The following is a 19,885-nucleotide window of genomic DNA, read 5'->3' as shown; positions in this document are numbered from 1 at the left end:
AAAAAGGGAAATGGTAGTCAAGGAGGAATAGATTTTTCCACCTCTTCCCACTTTCTTTCATAGTATCAGAACAGCAGGGCTGGAAGGGACCTCAGGATATCACCTAGTTCTGTTAAAGGCAGGATAATCTTTATCTAATCCATTCTATACAAGTGCTTGTTTAACCAGTTCTTAAAACTACACAAATGACTCTCTTGCTCAACTGTCAGCCTAACTTACCTGATGAAGCAGGGGTACAAAGGCACTGACATCATCTGGCTGCTACAAAGACAGGAAATATTTAAAAACAACACACACACCTCAAGAGATCCAAGGAAGAGGATTATGCTCCCCACTTTAGAGGAAGACAACCCCCTCCTCCTCCAGTCTTTTTATACTATGAAATGTCTCATCAAATGTTTTCTATAAAATATTTCTATCAGCAGTGAAATAAAAACATGGCTGTAGAAAGGTTAAGCTTTTCTTCCCTTCAGCCTTCAGTTCTGCAGATACTTGTTGAACTACAGTAATTCAAAGACAACAGTTACTAGGGGTGCACTGATAGAGATTTTTCGGGCCAATACTGATAGCCAGTTTTTAAGGAGACATATTGGCTGATACTGAACCGATTTCCAATACTAGTCCGGCACCTTGGAGTCATGCCCTCCCAGGAGAGCAGTGGGAGCAGTAGCGGGAGCTGATGGATGAGTGCTGGACCAGCAGCTCCTGGATGAGTAGCCCCCCCAGCCAAGCTGCAGCTCAGTCCCATGCCCGCCCTGGCTGGGCAGCACTTGCCCCAGCCCCAGCCCCACTCCTCCCTCACCACAGGGGCCTTGATCTGCTTTCCCCATCCCCTTCCACCACACAAGACTTACAAGCTGCTGGGCTGTGCTCCTCGCTGCCTACATGCTGCATTGCTGCTGCGTGCACAGGCATTTATCAGACAAATAACCGACCACATCAGGTCAATTTCTGATGGGATAATTTTTCTTCATTGGTGCTGATCCAACATTGGACTGATGTATCAGTGCACCTCTAACAATTACCTATCCATAAGTTAGTTAGCAGTAAGCTTCCAAAATAAAGCTCTATTTAATCCTCCGTATGATTTCAGCTTGGAAAAATGGCTTTAAACTGAGGGGCAGTGGGAGGCTGAGGAGGAAAGAGGGGTTGCATGCTGGCACAGTCAGGTGGCATTGGGCCAAGTCAGAAACATTAGTGCACCTGAGATCCAGGCCGGCTTGATTCGGCCTATGGCTCAAAAGCCTCACCAACCACTGCTCTAAGGAGATATTTGTTAAATGCCTTAAGGCATTTGGTCAAACTGCTTTTTGCATCAATAATTTTAGTATTGGGCATTTGGGGTCTCAAATGTGCTCCTAGTGAGATTTGTTTCCCCTTTCAGAAGGGGAACAGAATCAGTCAGTGGGAACCCTGATTTTTCCTCTTTCATAGGTTGAGTTGGCAGCACTGAAACGCCACTGACCTTTTCATTTACTCCCAGTTTGCAGTATATCCCTGAACTAGCATATACCCACCTTGTCACTTGGTGCTGCATAGTAAGATTTCTATGCATTTTACTTAGTTGCTAGTTCGGTTGTTACTGTGGCTCTTTCTGGTTTTTTGTATCTTTGGAGAAAAACTGACTGTGGAAATTTTCATGTTGACAGTCTCAGTATGACATCTTTTGATTTCCTCCTTCCTTTCTCCCTACCTTCCCCAAATTATGATGATGAAATCTTTTTACCCTTCTGAAGGCACTCAAATGAATCAGAGGACTGAAAGAGAAAAAGCTGGAGAAATCACACACGACTTCCTCTTTGAGCATGGAGGATGTAGAAATAGTATCACACTGAATTCAGCAACTAGTAAAATATGAACAGACTCAGAAAGCATGTTTCTATACGCTACTAAATATTATTCTAAAGTTAAAGAAGCGGATGGATAGTGCAATTCAGGAATCACTTCTTGCCAGTTTTGGGCCTGGACAGACAACAACATGTTTACACCAGTGTAATAAAACGAGAGGACAGATGATAAAAATCTCTGCACTGGAGTGGCATCATCTAACCTGGTACACAATTGCCCCCAGAAAGAAGCAGAAATAAAGTAGTGTTATTTGCATCAATGCAAGGGTGTTTATATATGTGCTTCAGTGTGTTCCAATTAAAAAGCATTGGAACACAGTTAATCAAGTGTAATAAAATCATTCCAGCATACTGCAGTGGCTCATGTATTCAGTGTCCCACATTTCAGAATGGTGGCAAGGGTGTTTTAACTAAAGTCTGTCGAATGATGAGACCCACTTTAATTAAAATGCCTCACCCCCACCCTGGAGCATGTGTACAGGCACCCCAAATAGCTGTGAGGGTAAGTTGTAGATAAACAACAGGCTACAATTTGCTCTCTGCCATCTCATGGTAAAGTGCTGAAAAAGCCACCTACTGCATGCAACTGCCCTGCTGCCTGTCTGTTCACTATAGATCCTAAGAAAGCGTAGTGTACAATAAAAAGATATCACACAAAAAATGCTTGCCTTGGGATCCTAATGCAATTCATGACAGTACACAGAACTGAAATGAGTTACACCAGTGTAAAGGTGTCATTTGTTCAGGAAATGCCCTTTGGAGAAATGAAGCACTTTAAATGGTGCTCTTCACCAACATTATTAACTTATCCTTTTCTTTAAAAATAATCACGTCCAAGTTTGATATTCTTCTGCACATTGTCCCCATTAACATGTATTACTGTTTTCTTCTTCTCAATTATCAGAGCTCATCTTTTTAAACAACTGACATCACTTCACTGCTCAGAGGTAAAGAAAATAAATATTCAGAATGCAAGATAGACTATACCAGGATTACCATAAAATGAAAGCCAATATATTAATTAAAATACCCTAATATATATTATAGCATAAGCAGTATTAGCTGGGATTCAATTATATGTATGATAGTCAATGTCTATTCTCAATTTTAAGAAAACTCTTCCTCTCGTTCGCTGTCAGTGACATCTTCCATGTGTTTCAGTAAGAAATTCTCACTTAACTTTAATCAGCAACTAGTGAAAATTAGCTCATCTCTGTACCTTAAACAAAATTAAGAATATCAGGACATCACAGGACATTACACAAGCCTGAGGTCCAAAGTTGTGTTGCACATTTGAACTGCAAAGCATTCTCTGAAAAGTACACTGGATAATCAGATGGTTCGTAGGAGGTAGGCTTTATCAGCATCAAGAACAGGGGTGGGCAATTATTTCAGGTGGAGGGCCGCTTGACAAGTGCCCTGCCCCCTGGTCACCATCTTGTGACTGGAAGTCCCGCCTCCTAATCTTTGACCTTTGCCACCAGAAGTCCCTTCCCTTCCCTTGGAAGTACTCCAAGGCAAGGGGTTTTGCCATCTTGGAACCAGAAAAAATACCAAAAAAAGCAGACATCTACTACAGCTATCATTAATATGTTTTTAAATCAAATTTTTGTCCTGATTTACATTTGTTTGTGTAATGTACATAGAAGTGCTTGCACAACAGCTTAAAATGAAGTCTCTTACTTTTGTATATTGTGGGGGGTGCATATAGGTTTGTGAGGGGGCTGTGGGTGTGTGGGTATGGGGTTTGTGGGGGGCTATGTATGGGGGAGGGTGGCTGGGATGTGTGAGGGGGTGTGGGTGTGGGGTCTACATGTATGGCAGTGGGGGGCATGTGGGTACATGTGTATGGTGGGGTGTGTGGGTGGGACTCACCCTATGAACACTTGCACACACCACCCCTGCCTACACACATATACTGCCTCTACGCGTGTGCGCGCACGCGCACACACACACACACACACACACACACACACTCTGCCCCTACCCTCAGCAGACCCACTCCTATTTCTTGGAGTCAATGGGATATGAATCCTTGACTTCATGGCCTGATTTGGAATCAGATCACTTACTCTTTGACAAACCCAGGGTTACTTTGTCAGTCCCTTTCACTATGCTTATACTTTTAATCATCATAGCTTTCCCTCTTGGAGACAGACAACACAAACAAAAAGACATAAACAATTACCTGTATTTATAATTGGATTACTCAATACAATTAAAAGAGCTACTCAGCATAATGAGTTACCACAATACAAATAGCTATTTTCAAAATCAGATAAAGAACATTAATGTTGACAGTATCAGCTTTACTTCTACATAAACAGCTCTGGTTTTTCCAGTTCTTAGGGATTTTACTGCTACATCTAATAAAATTAGGTCTGCTTTCTCTAAGTGCACTATCCAGTTTGCCTTCCATTTCAGATCACTGTTTATAAAGTCCTGTTTGTAACATGTAGCAGAAAGCGGCATTAAAAAAAAAAAATGAGATAACCTTACCTAGAATAATGTATACATGTAATATTTTTCAATAAGCCAAGTCCCCAAATTCCTTGGCAATGATAAGATATTGGCAGTGATGTGATGCAAGTATTGCATGCATACATATACCCTTAAAATATGGCTGCTGGTATAAAAGTGTTCTTAAATCCTCTTTGCAAAAAAATGCTATGATAATGTGGAAAGAGGACTGTAAAATACAATACAGAAACCAAAACTAGTTCAAATAGATGGAAAATGAGCTGTCAGTGTGAGCCAGTTATTCCAATATGGAATTTTCATCCTGTTTAATTTTTATCCTCAGTTATTCTTTCTTTTTAAGAAATATAGTTCAGACAAGCAGTTTCCTAACAAGCTAACTCAACTTGGAACTTAGTCCCCTCCCAGAAACCCACTAAGCTGATTCCACCTGGAAACAGCCAAAACAAAGATTTCTGCTTCCATGTTCTAAGTTTCTCCTGTCCTCTCCCAAAGTAAAACCAGACAAATAAATTTTGGGAGATGACGTGAAATACAATACATCAGTGGTAGGGAATATGGAACAAAACACATAGAAAAGTAAATAAATTACAAAAACTGATGATTGAAACTCATGTGTGAGTAGGCAGTTTTCCCAACCTACTCCCCGGTCCAGTCAAGGCACTATGTGGAGTCCAAACTAATGTCTAAAAGTCATTCCTGAGGTTTGGCTTTATACAAAGGAACTCAATAATAAGGTAACAAGTCTTCTCCCCAAAGCTGTGTGCTGCTGTGGCCCATCACTCAGCACTGTTCAATATATGCCATTGATGCTGATGGCAAAATGATAGCATAGGTGGATATACCCGGGCTACTTTACATCTAGCTAAAAGGAGTAACAGTTACAGTGGACACATGGGGCATTTGTACACATTTGCACTGCAGCCCTGGACACTTTTAAAAGTGCCCAGCGCTACATCACATACAGTTGTATAAGTGTCAGTGCAGAGAAAGTAGCCCCGCAGTGCACTTTTGAACACAAAGGTGTTTTAGTTCAAAAGCTCACCACCACTCTTTTCTCTGCGCTGACACACATTTTGCCACTTACACAACTGCATGCAATGCAGCATCAGGTTGTATGCAGAGCAGATTTAATTAAATGAGTCTGCTCTGACATGCTGGATCTCCGGTGTGTCGCAGTGTGAAAAAGCATGTGTGTAAGGGCTCCAGTTGGGAAGGGCTCCAGTTGCCAAAGTAGGAGCACTCATGGGGCACTAGCCTGTACTGAAGGTCCAAGCCACCATGTCTTCTCTGCTAACTAAATTACTGTGGACATATCCATCTGTGGTATAATCATGCCTTCCGTTTTTTAGGTGGACAATATGCCGTGTATAAGCACCCAAAAATGGCAATGTAGGGCATTCTGGAGATTCCAAGGGAAGCTGCCAAGTATATCAGCCAGAATTATTTGTGGAGACTTCTATTGCAATGCACCCACTCTCCAGACCTTGCAGCAGAGACTTTTAAGTGTCAGTAATCTGGCTGTAAATGTACATTAAAACCTTCCTAATTGATGCTGTAGACTATTAGGGCACATCCACACATGCAGGCATGTGCACTTGCAGCAACTCAAATGGGAGCGCAAAATTTGAGCTGGGGATTTTTGCCGCAGTGCCCCAGACATGCACTTTGGTGTGGGGCAAGTTGTGCTACTTGGGGTGAAATAACCCTGCCCAGTTCCTCCCGGATCTGCAGCCAGGGGGAGCTAGAACCAAAATCTAAATATCTATATGTTTTGATGTTTGCTTTTGGTTTTACTTATCACATGATGGGTGTGTAATGGGAGGATGTGGGGCTTTCAGGAAGGGGTGTGAGGCGTGCAAGTGGGTGTGGGGGGATGTGGGTCAGTGTGTGGGTAGGGAAGAAGGAATTTTGGGGGGACTGTGGGAGTGGGGGGACTGTGTGGGGGAGCTGCTCAGAAGGCGTGGGTCCTCTGCCCCTAACAGGGCACAGACCCCCCACACAGCACATGGACTACCCCCCTCCCATAGGCCACTGCCCCCCCCCATGCAGAGCCACAGTCTTCACCCATGCAGAGCCCACAACTCACCCCCACAGCAGCAGCGGGCATGGGGTGCACTTCTGGCAACCCCCGTGGCACAGCATGGCGCCAGTCGGCTCAAAGTGGCACTCTTAGTGGCACTGGCCTGGCTCACTGCAGCACCGTACCACTTCAGGCAGCACTGGGGCTGCTTGCACTGTCACCTGGGGGCTGGCACTGTTCGTAGGGACCACATGTTATGCTGGGCCAGGTCCTGCCTCCACGGTCCTTGTACACTACTGTGCCGGGCCACTTCCATAGAAGATGGGGGCTGGCAGCAGTGGGCCCTGAGTGCCCCACGCCCGCTGCTGCTATGGGGGTGAATTGTGGAACACTGCAGGGAGGGGCTGTGGGCCCTGTAGGAGACCAATGCCCCCCAACTAGTCCCCCCACCCCCCCACGAGAACCCCATTCTCTGCAATTCCCCCCACCCCCCCAATCCAAACTTCGCAGCAACAACTACCAGGTTAGCCTTGCTTGCCCTGGCACATGAATACAGTGTGCTAGGGCAGCAGGGGCATCATAGAGATGCTCTGGCTAGATGCCAGAGCATCTCTGGAGGCCCAAGTCCTGGCTTCCCTCGGGACATAGTAAGGAACTGTGCTCTGCACTGCTTTTCTGCCTGATGTTTTTATTTGGTACCTGGAAATCCAGGAACCAAATTTTGAGCCTGCGCTGCAAATATGCAGTGCGGGGAACATTTTTTCATTTTCAGCGTGCCTCTTGTGGTGTCTCAAACTGCTCTGAGATGCCTCAAGAGGTATGTATGTGCTCATCTGGACACGCTCATGCTGTCTATAAGGCGGGGCAGGTAATTATTTCGGGTGGAGGGCTGCTTACTGAGTTTTGGCAAGCCATCAAAGGCTGCATGAGAGGCAGCCAGGGGCAGATATATATTAATTTTCTAAATTTTGGGGGGCCCCGTGGGCTGGATAGAATGGCCTGGTGGGCTGCATCCAGCCCGCAGACTGCATTTGCCCACCCCTGCTATAAGGGGTATCTGGTGCTCTTTACAAAAATATATATTGAATTGAATTGGATTGAATTTAGTGAGAGGAGGAGGTTAGCCAGTGTGGAATATGGGGTTACCAGAACACATGGAGTGGAATACATATCCTGGAAATGTTCATTTCCTAATTGTGCTAACAAAACTCTGTGCTACTAATGAAACTGTAAGTAGGCTTGTGAGAACTAAATTAATTCTGGCTACACTAATGTAACAAAGTGAGCAATGAATGGCTCTATTTTTTTGAACTCAAAAGTTCAAAGTAAATCTATACTATTGGACTGGACTGTAAGATCCTGCTGAGCTTTAAGAAGTTTACCATTATTGTGCAGTAGTTGTCCTTTGGATCAGGTTATCCTTCAGACTTTAAACATTGATTTGCATCATTTATCACTGTATTAGTCATTTCAAGTAGGAGAAGATATTAAAGTACAAAGTTTATATTAGTTAAGTTTAATTGCAGAGTCATTTTTTCCTCTCTTGGAAAAAAAAAATATCTATATACTCACACACACATAAAAGCCAACATAGTGATGTCCATTATTTTGATTTATATTTTTCACACATTAAATCCTTGGCATTTTGAAGTACAATTTACAACAGTTTTTATAAATCTTGAAAATATTTGTAGTTAAAAAAATGCTAACAATGTCAATTCAGAATTGTGTGGTGTACTGAAAAGGATTATTAAAGGTTTTATAGTTGGAGGAATCCAGGAGGCTAAAAAATAAAAATAAATCTATGCTAATGCTTGCTAAGGAAAACACTTCCCAGCATTGGTTTCACCCAGCTCCTTTAGATTCTTTCAGGATGACACCACCACCAACTTAATACCTTTCTTCCATATTAATGCTTTAATACAGGTAGTGATGACTGTTTAGTGGATAAGGCTGCCATCCCTTGCCAGTATGCCTTTGTCTCTCTGTACCCAGGATACATTGGATCATAATTCTCAGTTTCAAGGATTTATTTAGAAAATCAGGGACTTCTAGAATGCTCTTCTTAGGGTATCTTTATTCAGTAGTTTAGAGTTCTTAATTGAGCGAAGATGCTCACATTTATCAGTCCCATTTAGAACACTTGACTCCCTTCCTACCCCCTGAATTGTAGAATTAGGTAAAGACAAAAGCTGCTTTAAAAAGTAGGGGTGCAATGGTCAATATTTTTGGGGCTGATACCGATGACTGATTATTAATAAGCCATATCAGCCGATACTGACCCAATTGCTGAAGTGCAGCCTGGCAGCTTGCACTGAAACCGATTCAAAATGGCTGAAATTGATTTGAGATAAACCTGGTTGAATGTAGCATCAGACTTAACTGATTAAGCTCAAACTGGTTTATGAAACTTCTGTCCCAGACCCCTTCCTGATTTAAGTTAAACCAGAGTCCCCCAGCATCACAGCATGCTCTATAGCCTTGGGCTGGGCTGTCTGCTCCAGTGGAGTAGAGCTGGCCTTGTTCCTGTGCTCCCTAGCTGGGTGGGGGGAGGGGGCAGGAGCACAACCAGAGGCTAACTCCCCTAAGGTGAAGGGGGCGGGGGAGAGGTTTATTCCCACCTCTCTCCCCTGTCCCACCAGCATAGACCTGCCAGGCATTTCTCACTCACTGCTCCATTGGCAGGGGTGTGGCCCTGGCAGTCACCTGAAGTGAACTGGCCAGAGAAGGGGTTTAATTCCCCCCCCTGTCCCACAGACCCAAGCTGGGGTCCATCTGGTGCTCCCTGCTCCCTGCTCACAGCGGCAGGGATGAGTGCAGCCAGATGCTGGCCAGCATGGCCCCCCCTGCGGTAGAGGGGACAGGGAGGAGGTTTATTTCCCACTCTGCCCCCAGAGGACTGCAACCAGAGTCTGCCACTCCCGGCCGCCACTGCTGCTGCTAGTCGCTCCCTGAGCAGGGCGAGTGGCAGAATAGGTCTTTTCCCTGCCCGTTCCTCCAGACTCCAGAGAGAGGGGAAATAACCCCCCTCCCTGACCCTGGTTGGCCTCTGGCCACTCCCCCGCCCCTGCCAGTGGAGCAGCGACAGGGGAGTGATTGTTATGGGGGCAGCAGCCTCTCTCATGGTTTCCTGGAGTGTAAGCCTCTTCCTGGTGGTGGGGGGTGGGCTATGCTGTGTGTGGGAGCGGGGCAGGCAGAGCTGTTGTTTCTTTGGAACTTTAGCTATATATTCTCAGCAGTCTCCTCCTGGAGCACAGGTGCAGGGAGGCATGGGTCCCATCCAGCAGCGGGAGACCCTCCCACACACCTTTAAACCACAGAGACTTCCAGACCGAGCCGGGTTGGGGCCTAACACCATGTTTGTCTGGCTGCTGGGCGGGTGTGGCTCGGTGCAGCTATAGCACAGAGCCCCAGCCTGCTCCAGGGGTATGCGATGGAGGGGGCCTGCTGCTAGGCACAACCCAACAGAGGCCTCAGGGGCCTGTGCCCCCCCATGCTCCTCAGGGGTGGGGCAGGTGAGGCAAGGTGGATCCTGGGATGCCTTTTACTTCCAAAAAGTGATCTTCACCATAAAAAGTGTTGGAGACCACTGTTATAGGAGATGTTTGATTTTTTAGTATATTTTACTTTTTCCCCCCAGTTCCAAGGTGGCAACCTCCCTCCTCCCAAAAGGAGTACTTTTGCGACAAGGGGAGGGACTTCAAGTAGCAAAGTTCAGGGGTTAGAGGCAGGACTTATGGTCCCAAGTTGGTGACCAGGGGGCAAGGCACCTGTCAAGGGGTGGGACTACCCTTGCAGCCCTCAACTACTCACCAAAACTCATTTAGCAGCCCTCCAGCCTCATTAATTGTCCATTCCTGGAGTGGGGGTCTATGCTGTGCATAGTTAGCTTTCTCCTCCCTCATGCTGTGTTCCAGCCCAGCTGCAGTGGGGCAGGGAGCATGCATGTATGCTTCCTGGCACCCAAGTGCTGCTGTGTGATTCACGCAGGAAACAAGCCAAGGGCAGCCCAAAGAAATCAGGGGCGTGTTTTGCTCCCTGCTTGGCTGGGACGGATGCATGATTTCCCTCCCCTCGGGGCAGGGAGAGGGAGAAGCGGCAAAGCACACCAGATGCCTGTATAGAACTTTTGTCTCCAGAGAGCCACTTCACTTATTTCCCGAGCTAGTTTTTTCTCCCAGAGTGGCCACTTTTACTCTGGGCAAAAATACACTTGTGGTTTCTCCTGAGAGATCAGGGACTCTACCTGGAGAAACTAACATCTGCCCAAGCCCAATGACTCCTATTGAAGTCAAGGTTACAGGGTAAACTGATTAAAAAATCTTTGGAATAAGTCTTATGATCTTTAAAAAAATATTTCCTATACTGATGTTTTAATACAGAACATTTTGAAAGAAGTTTATTTTGCTTATAACCATTTATATTTTTACATGCTGTCTTGCATATTATTCAGGTTGGCTTTCGCTGACACCAGAGCAGAATCTATGCCATTTCAATTTAGTAGGGTTGGCATGACCACCGCTTTCTATCTTTCCCCCAAGGTTTTTATTTATTTATTTATTTATTTATTTATGTATTTTAAATAAAAAATTTTACATTTTGGTCCAAACTACTTGATTGTCCACTTTCATAGACTGAGGCCCTCCTGCCAGTCAAGTGGACCAGACCTACTTATGGCATATAATACTTTCAAAGTTTCAAAAGAAGATTAGAAGTTTTTTGAGACTAAAAGATTTAAAGTTGATGTTCACAAATAAAACTGACTTACTTGATTTTAGAACATTCAAATTAAAATCTGCATTACTGTGTTCCTTCTCCAGAGGATTGGTGGAGAGGCCATGAATGAGAATAAATTTCTGAGCACAGATCCTGGTACAGGGCCAATGGAAGCAGCTAAACCATTGCCATTCAAGGATCCAAACTTTATGGTAGGTATTTGATTTTATCAACTGGAAATTTTTTAGTCACTGGTACCCAACCTTTTCACCCTGGGGAGGTGAAGCACCCTAATCTAGATGTATGAAGGAGGGAGCGCAGGAAAAACAGCCCAGTCCTGGTGTGGACATTCAGAGGGCGGGGTGGCAGAGCAACCCCATTCTGGATGTATGGAGGGGGTAGGGGTGGAGCAGCCCTGATCCATATGCGTGTGGAGGATGGGGGATGCAGCATCCCTGATCCAGATGCATGTGGGGGTGGGAGATGGAGCAGGCCAGCCCCAGTCTAGATACATGGGGGGAGCAAAGCAGCCGTAGTCCCAACGTGGGTGGGGATAACAGCCCGGCCCAGTCTGGATGTGTGGCAGTGAGGCCTAACCCTGGTCCTCATTTGCTCCAATGGCCTGGGTGAGGCTGGATCCAGCTGCATGGAAATTCCACTGTACCCTGCTGTCATATTTTCCAACCTGTGATGGAACCTTGCAGGTCTGGTTTCTTGGTTCCACAGGGGGGAGGTTAAGCACCCCTGCTTTGAGCCTTAAAATGAAATAAGTGCTAATATACTCCACTATTACCGCATTGCTGTTGTTATTATTTTGAAAGTAATATTAGGAGCCAAAGTCAGAAGTATCTTGTATCATCAGTTTTAAATAAATTATTTCCTTAAAAACTCATGCTATAATATGACCCAAAGTGTGCATTAAATTACAAAGCATGAAAATGACACTGGTCCAAGGGCAGGACATGTTATATGCAGTCCTGGAACACGGCCAAAATAGCACTGCTGGATCAAGGCACCTGTAACAGTTTTATGGTATGGTATCAAGGCTAGAAATGAACAATTTATACCACTGTAAATCTAAGAGTCACATCCTTTCAATTATATGGAGCACTTGTTCCTAGCTAAGGCAGACTGCAAAATAATGAAACTAAAACTAAATCATTAATGTTTGTCCTTTTACACCATCTCACCAACTACAACACCAGCAAAACTTTAGGGCCATTCTTTCTGCTAGGACTAAAACCAAATACTTTGTATTCTGTCAAGGCATGGCATTTCAGATTTCAGGTGAGAAGCAAAACTTAAGCAGTTCACGAATTTGGTAATGCAGAATTACGTTGGAGATGGAGGCAAAGCAGGATGATAGCAAATGATGCAACTTTTTTTGATTCTTGCCTTTCTTTTACAAATTTATCACCTTACTCTTTGGCAGAGCTAGAAACCCTTTGGCATACTATACAGTCTTTGAATCAGCTGGCTTTTCATAGTGCTGTCCTAAATTGGTGCTTAGAAAGAGATTTAAATTTTAAATTTTAATTAAATCTCAGATTTAATTCACAGTGGGTACATGTAACAGGTTGCCTTCCCCAGCGCCATCTTCCCTGTTATCTGCACCCTACATGGGGCATCCTTGAAGTCCTCTTTAAGGTTTCTTGTGTCCCTCTCTCTACTCGCCTGATACGTCTTGATGGAAATGTTATACCAATGTTTTTGTAAGTGGGAGACTGCCTATTGTTTTTGTATGTTGGGGTCTTCTGCCACCACTGGCCTTGACCCCAGTCTTTCTCTAGCTAGGCCTCCCTGTCTAAACCCACCAGATAGGGTTTGACTCCACGGCTCTAGCTCTTTAGTCTTGGGGCTCATGGTCCTCCTTTTTGCTCCCAATAAAAGCACAACCTACCTGGCTGAGAGGCCCGCCCACCAGCCCCACAGCTAGGGGATCACAAGTTCAAAACCGGACAGTGACCCCAGACCTCCACCATCCCAGTCCAAAAAAACCCCAAAAACACACAGTCACACCCCAGGTGCACCAGGCCACCCTGGCCTTTTTGGCTCGTACTCTCTGGTGCCAGGACTGTGCCCCCGAATACTGTGCCTACGCAGGCATCTGAGTTCCCATGCTATAGTGGAGCTCCAGTGAGGCCTCCTCCTTCCCCAATAGCCTCATCCAAGCCACTGGTGTTATTCAATAACAAAAAAAATATGAACAGTCCTGTCCATGGGCAATAACCGCCACCAAGAGAAATGTGATTAAAGAAGGCATCACGCCACCTTACATTTACGCAGGGATTCGTGCTTCTGCTCCCCACTGTCAGCTACAGTCCTTCTTCTGGAGTTGTGCTGCTTCTCCAGGGTCCTCCATAGTTCCCTTCCTCCAGCCTCTGGACCACTCACCAAGCCTCTTCACTGAGCTCTGGGACATACTCCTTCCCCTTTGGCTGCTGGCCCCTACTGCTGCCGAGCCCAGGGTGTTTATAGACCTGGCCTGCCCCCTTCTGGACACCTGACTAGCTGGCCAGGCTCAGCTTTTAACCCCCATCTTATCAGCATGCTGTGCCCAGAAAGTTCTTGTCTTAAAGGGACTAACATGTCTTCTGGTAACAGGGCTAGGGTTCCCTGTTACAGTACATCTACACATGCTATTAATGCAACACAGTAAACTCCATTGCAGTTCATGCTGGAGTTTATCACTCCCAGGCACAGCGTTTACACTTGTCCCCAGGACCACAGCATGTTGAGTCAGGGTGGTGCAGCCCTAGCTGGCAGGGGGTTCTGGTAGCCAGCTTGGCAGTCTGGAGCTGCTCCACCCTAGCTCATTGTGCTATGCAGGGGCTGGCTGGGGCACAAGAGTGCTACAGTGCGGGGCCAGCCAGCGTGCAGTCCCTACGCTATATTCTGTTGTGTGCCAGGTAACCCCAATCACTGTGTACAAGGGTTACAGCAGAGTAAATAACTCTGCTATAGGATACTACTTGTCAGGCAGTAAGTACTAACCTACTGTGGAGTTAAATTACTCTGGTCTAATAGTGCTGCACATGTAGACAGTGACACTTTACTGCGCAGCTAATTGGTCAACTCTGCAGTAAAGGGTAGGTGTAGATGTTCCCAGTGAGTAAGATATAGCCACCGCATGCCCTAACACCCTGAGGCCTCTGTTCATAAAACAAAGGGTACCAAATTGTCCCCTCACTCACAGGTTGCCTTGTTTCTGACTCTATTTTTTACTTCAGTGTGAAGGGTGTTTAAACCACTGTTTCCTTTGCTGCTTCTTAAATTCTCTCTCAAGCAGCCTCTGGGATGTACAAAGCCTATCACATACCCAGCACCTTTCCACATAGCTTGTCTGCAGAAATTAACTGATCCAGATGCCCCTGCTGGCTTCCGTGTCTCTGGGGAACGTCACTGCCTCTACTCTGAAAATGCTGATATCTGCATAAATCAGACATGCATATGCGACTTATTAATACTGTTTCTGACATGCAATGCAGTTGCACTGAATTTGCCCTAGAATTGTCTTGGTCACTGCACAAACGTTAACTGAGAAGGAACTTGTAGAAGTTTATTCTAGATCAGTGATGCCCAGCCTTTTTCCCCAGTGGGCCAGATGGGTAGTGCCCAGTCCATCCGCAGAGTGGATTCGGCTGGTAGGCCTGATGCCGCACATGGGGTCAGCACGATGGGGCTTGACCAGGCTGCAGAAGCGGGGGGGGGGGACACGGCCCAGCCCCAACCCAGCTACATTGCGCTTAGGAATTTGGCAGAGGGAAAGGACTGGCTGTACCAGTTGCCACTGCTCCTACACCACTAAATTTCCCAACCCACGTGGAGCCCCGCAACCTGGATGCCATGGCTCTGTGGGATGAATCTGGACCAGGAGCCAGGGGTTGGGCACCTTTGTTCTAGACCCTAATCTCCAGGACCTGCCATTAACAACTCTGCTGATGACTTAAATCATTTTCATTTGAATTTAATATCATTGGGCAAAACACAATATCAAGTAATTCAAAAATTTAAAACTATGCCAGAAGCTAAGAACAGGTAGCTCCCAGAGGGAATTTCTGGTTGCAGATTTAACAATGAAAATGAATGAAGGAAGAAATTGCCCTTTTAAAAGCATGGTTATCAAAATACTTGGATTTAAGACATGATACCGCAAGTCACCATCAGCCTGCTGCTCACCCAATGTTCAAGGAATTAATAGTGGGATAGAGGGCTGTTCTCCAGCAGGTCACCAGTACCAGCACAGCTTAGTGCATGCGCACTTGATAGTTGTCATTTTATTGTTTTCATGTGAGGTGAGACTCTGGTCTCTTTCATAGCAGACATAAGCTTTTGTCAGTTCAGTTGTAAGCAGCCTGTACAGAGAGGTCCAGTACTGAAAGAGAAGTACTGTCCTGTATACCTAAAGGAAATCACTGCCAATCAGGTTCATGAACAAATACAGTAAATCATGAACTGCCAGGGCCTTTCCTGCCAACAAAGGGTGCAGACAAATGTAATTTATGAAACATTTCAAAGCATAATGGGTTTGGAACATCTAAAAAGTGGGATGTTTCTGCTGCTGACAGACACACAGCCCCCATCATATTTGGCTGGAGCGCTTCAAAAAAACCAGGGTAGCAGCATGCTTTTCAGCAAGGGTGCTTGACGGGCTGCAGTGAGCTACAGCTCCCCTCTCCCTACAGCACTGCTGTTGCTCTGCAGCTTCCCTCTCCTGGAAGCTGTGGTTGTACTGCTCCCTCCCACTCCCTTATCAATGATTGCTCTCCTGTGCCTTCTGCCTCTGTTTTCCCCAAGCTGCAACTGGGAGACCAGAGGCTCTCCTGTCCCCCAGCTGGAGGACTGGGGCTAGAGAGCAGGAATCCTGTTTCTGGAAGTGGGAGTATAGAGCTTTCTAGCTCCATGGGCAGCAGCGGCAGCAGCAGCAGCAGAGGGAGTGAGGGAGCAGCAGCAGAGGCCAGGGTGCAGGGAGACTAGGGGGAGGAAGGGATAAGAGTGCTGCATTATGGAGTTCCAGGTAAACCAACCTACCATACCAGTATAAGGTGGAACAAAGTGGTACAAAATAGTACCTGCTCCCTTCAGATACATTATTGTCACTCTTTGGAGCATTTTATCCTACCTGTATATAAGTATGCTGTATGCTGGCCTTTTGAAAAGTTTCAAAAGTGTTTAATTGTTATATCTGTCTACAGCCAAAGCCAATAGTTTGGTGGCACCCTTACAAGAAAAACTCGAGTGTTTTAGGCCCTGGGTTTGGTTGTGCAGCTCATAAGAACTCATCAGCTTTTGAGGGACCTCATACAGGTGTAGACATCCAAAGCCAAAAGTGAAGTTATACAGCGTTGCACTCTAAACAAATAACACAAGTCTATGATCTTAGGGCATGTCTACAATGCATAATGTAGTGCCACATGGAGATGTGCTCTTGCCTGTGTAACACACTCTGTTTCTTATCAGGGCCAATGAGCACTCTACTACTACTATAGCTATGCTGCTTCCTGTTTACTTCCTGTATTCAAGCTAGCTCAGGCCCTGTCTACAGAGCACTGTACTGGTGTCGTGTACACACATCCTTAATTTATTTCACTACTTTAAAGCCCTTTTTGTGTAGCAGTTTTTAGCTGAATTGTCAGCAAATATTCATGGTGCCTCTTACATGACATTCCCTAGGTACTTCTTGCAAATATTTTTAAATTTTTTGAACAGCCAGATATCCAAATCTAGTACAGCATATTTTTGTTGTTCCTTTTCATTAGAAACCATAATTCTTCAGAGTAAGATGTCATTTCTAATTTTGCTATAGATAAGCAAATTAACAATTTGATCAGAGAACTCTGAAATTCTGAAAATGGGTATAAAACATATTTAATTTGGTGGAGTTTTTATTTCATACATTCTTTATTTCTACCTCTCCCGCAATGCAGAAAAAAAGACAACTGAATTATCTATCAGATACAGGCTACCACATGGTTGAAAGGGGAGAGGGAGGGTGGAAATCACATTTGGATTGTGGGAGTAAGGTTTTTCTTTGAAGCTCTGTATATTGTTATAATGAAAACTGCATAAACTGGTATTCAGTATGATTAGGGGTTTTTTATCTTGCATGTCTGCCATGAAATTTACTAAAACTGACTGTTCCAAAAATTGTTGGACAGAGAAAACAGGATTCAAAGTAGCAACAAAATTTGGGGTGTGCTTCATAGCCTAGTGAAGTTATTCAGGTCTTCTCATTGGTCCTAAGTGACAACAATCATAAAAATACATGCCTTAATTTGCAGCAGGGAGAGGGAAATACATATGGTGATTCTGAAACATGATAACACATCTATTTCCATCCTATAAATCAACAGTATCTTTCTGACAATGTTATCTCTGTTACAAAGGTGTTAGTTTTATAGTAAAATGCTCCATGTGTTTTTCCTGTCAGATATTCATTGTGAAAAAAGTTGCTGTATCTCACTGGCTCACAAGTATCCTCCAAGAGTGCAGAGTTAACTCCGCAGAATATTTTTTCATAACAAATCTCATTCCTTTATCATTTCCACCTCCTTCAGTTCTCATACACTTTACACACTAATTTATAACATAAATCACAGCAAAAATGCATTTGCAGAACTTTGTGAGAATTTTGATAAGGCTGATGTGGCAGGTAGCAATTATTAAGCAAGATAACACCACCTCTCCAGTTGTAAAAACATTTTCTTTTCAGAGGTGAAACTGAGAGGCTGTGTCCTTTGATCATTAGAAATAGTACAGTATGTTGTGGATCCTCTGTGTCTGGATGGACATAAATAAATTACTTCATAGCAGTCACATTTCATAACTGAAATTACCATTATAATAAGTGTAGCAAGCCTTTCTTTAGTACAGCTTTCAAAATGCAAACTAGCCTTGCTAGCACAACATTCTATTACTCTTTTTCTATTCTTCTGTCTCTTTCCATTTGAAAGAAAAGCAAGATTTCCAGAAAGCTTCTCATAGCATTGATTACATTTTGTAAGGTCGGTTTTGTTTTCACAATCACTTTAAACTTACAAGAGACACAGCTTCACCTGTAATTTTGTACATGCAGTCTAAAGGATGGAGAATCACAATTTTGGATACATCCCCACACTAATAAGTTTTAATATAATGGAATGTGCATGAGTACTGAATCTGGTCATCTCAGACTCACGCTAACCATATTGATTTTTCTATTTCCAAGTAAAAAGCAGATTTTTATTTCCTTCAGCTAATCCCAAACATAGTAGTTTTGACACAGTCCAAGAAAAGCTTTATATTCCCTGCAACCAAGAGTAAAGTGTACAGTTTGGTAGTTTACTGATTAAGTGAGGTGAACAAATAGTTCATGACAAGATGAAGCATGTCTCATTTTTCTGAAATAAAAATGTCATATTTTGAAATAATATGTATTTTTTCTCTAAACACTACATTTTAATTCTAGCACTCTGGCATTGGTGGAGCAGCAGCTGGCAAGAAGAACAGAACTTGGAAGAACCTAAAACAAATTCTTGCTTCTGAAAGGGCATTACCATGGCAACTAAATGATCCTAGCTGTAAGCTGCTTAGATGTTTTGCATGTATTTATAAACAATAAAATCAACACAAATAACTTTCTTTAAAATGAGCGTAAAATTGTTGCATCTATGCATGCAGGAACCCAGTTGAACAGATTCCAGCAATTCATTCAGAATAGCCTGGCCCCACTATCACCACCAAATGGAGTTACTTGAAAAAGTGTTGGAAAGTTTGTTTGAGAGACATGAGGAGGATGCAAGGCTATTAAAACCTAGTCCTAAATGGCTTATTCAGGTCAAGATTTTGTCACTTTTGCTCAACCTGAGTAACAGCCTACTTTACAAATAGCCCCTACTGGTATGTATAAACATACCTGTCACTTTACTGACTTCAGCTTGTATAGATGTACGCCAGCTACCTTTAAACTTTCTAGCCCAAGTTTGCTAGCTGTGCAAGTGCTGCAGCATGAAGTTCAGTACAGGCTAATTGTGTGAGTATATATACCCAGATTCTCAGGTGGGTTTTATATCTCAGGCTGAGCTCTATGCAGCCGTGGCTAACAGTACCCAGATCTGTTACTTTGAAACCAGCATAGGTAGTGTCTGTGCCATGCTAGGAAGCCCCATCCTGGAAACATCCCCTGTTTGTGCATGCAGAATGCTGAAAATATGTAATATAGTTGCTGTTGAAGCAGTGTTGGACGTGCCTGGGGCAGCTCTAAAAAGCACATTGTAGTATTTGGAACCTCAGAATGACCTGTGTGGGGCACCAAAAAACCCATACATTTCCTTGGCCTATAAAATGGAAGGGTGGGTGTATTTTCATGTTAATGCTCACTAGCACTGTTTGGCATGATGTAGACTTCCCGTAGTCTACTCAGTAAGTGACTTTACTCAGCATAAGCAAAACCCAGAATCAGAGAATTGGACCCTTGGTTTTTACTCCAGTAGTCTGTAAGAACTGACTAAGCACACTAGAGTGCGCACATGTGTATACGTCAGACCCCGTGCATCATCTAAATATAACTTGTCATTTTAAAAGTTATTTTAGACGTGACTGTTTGGAATAAAATGTAGACAACTCTGTTCCTGGCTATTATAACTGACAATCCTTGTATAGTGTCATGTCCACTCCATTCTATTTACAGTAGTAAATTTTCATTAAAAAAAAAGCAAATGTAGAAACAAATGTAATTGCATATCTAAAAAAACAGCTGCCTGAAGCATTAATACCTTTTGAATTATAGTCTTAAAATGCACACCATGATTAAAAGATCTGATCTCCTAAATTGGAATGCTTC

At 44.1% G+C, this 19,885-nt stretch overlaps 1 protein-coding gene across 1 annotated transcript in view; it reads left to right on the top strand.

Moving 5' to 3' along the window:
- INO80C (INO80 complex subunit C) overlaps positions 1-19,885 on the top strand; it is a 48,762-nt gene that overhangs the window by 16,706 nt on the left and 12,171 nt on the right. The window contains exons 2-3 of the mRNA XM_090049566.1: positions 11,169-11,276; positions 18,512-18,623. Of these exons, the coding sequence (XP_089905692.1) occupies positions 11,187-11,276; positions 18,512-18,623 (202 nt within the window). The 5' untranslated portion in view covers positions 11,169-11,186. The remainder of the gene's footprint in view (positions 1-11,168; positions 11,277-18,511; positions 18,624-19,885) is intronic.

The sequence above is a fragment of the Crocodylus siamensis genome, chromosome 5, assembly GCF_052110815.1.
Source record: "Crocodylus siamensis isolate JL-2025a chromosome 5, ASM5211081v1, whole genome shotgun sequence".
Taxonomy (NCBI): Eukaryota; Metazoa; Chordata; order Crocodylia; family Crocodylidae; genus Crocodylus; species Crocodylus siamensis.
This window is presented reverse-complemented; position numbering and strand designations above follow the sequence as displayed.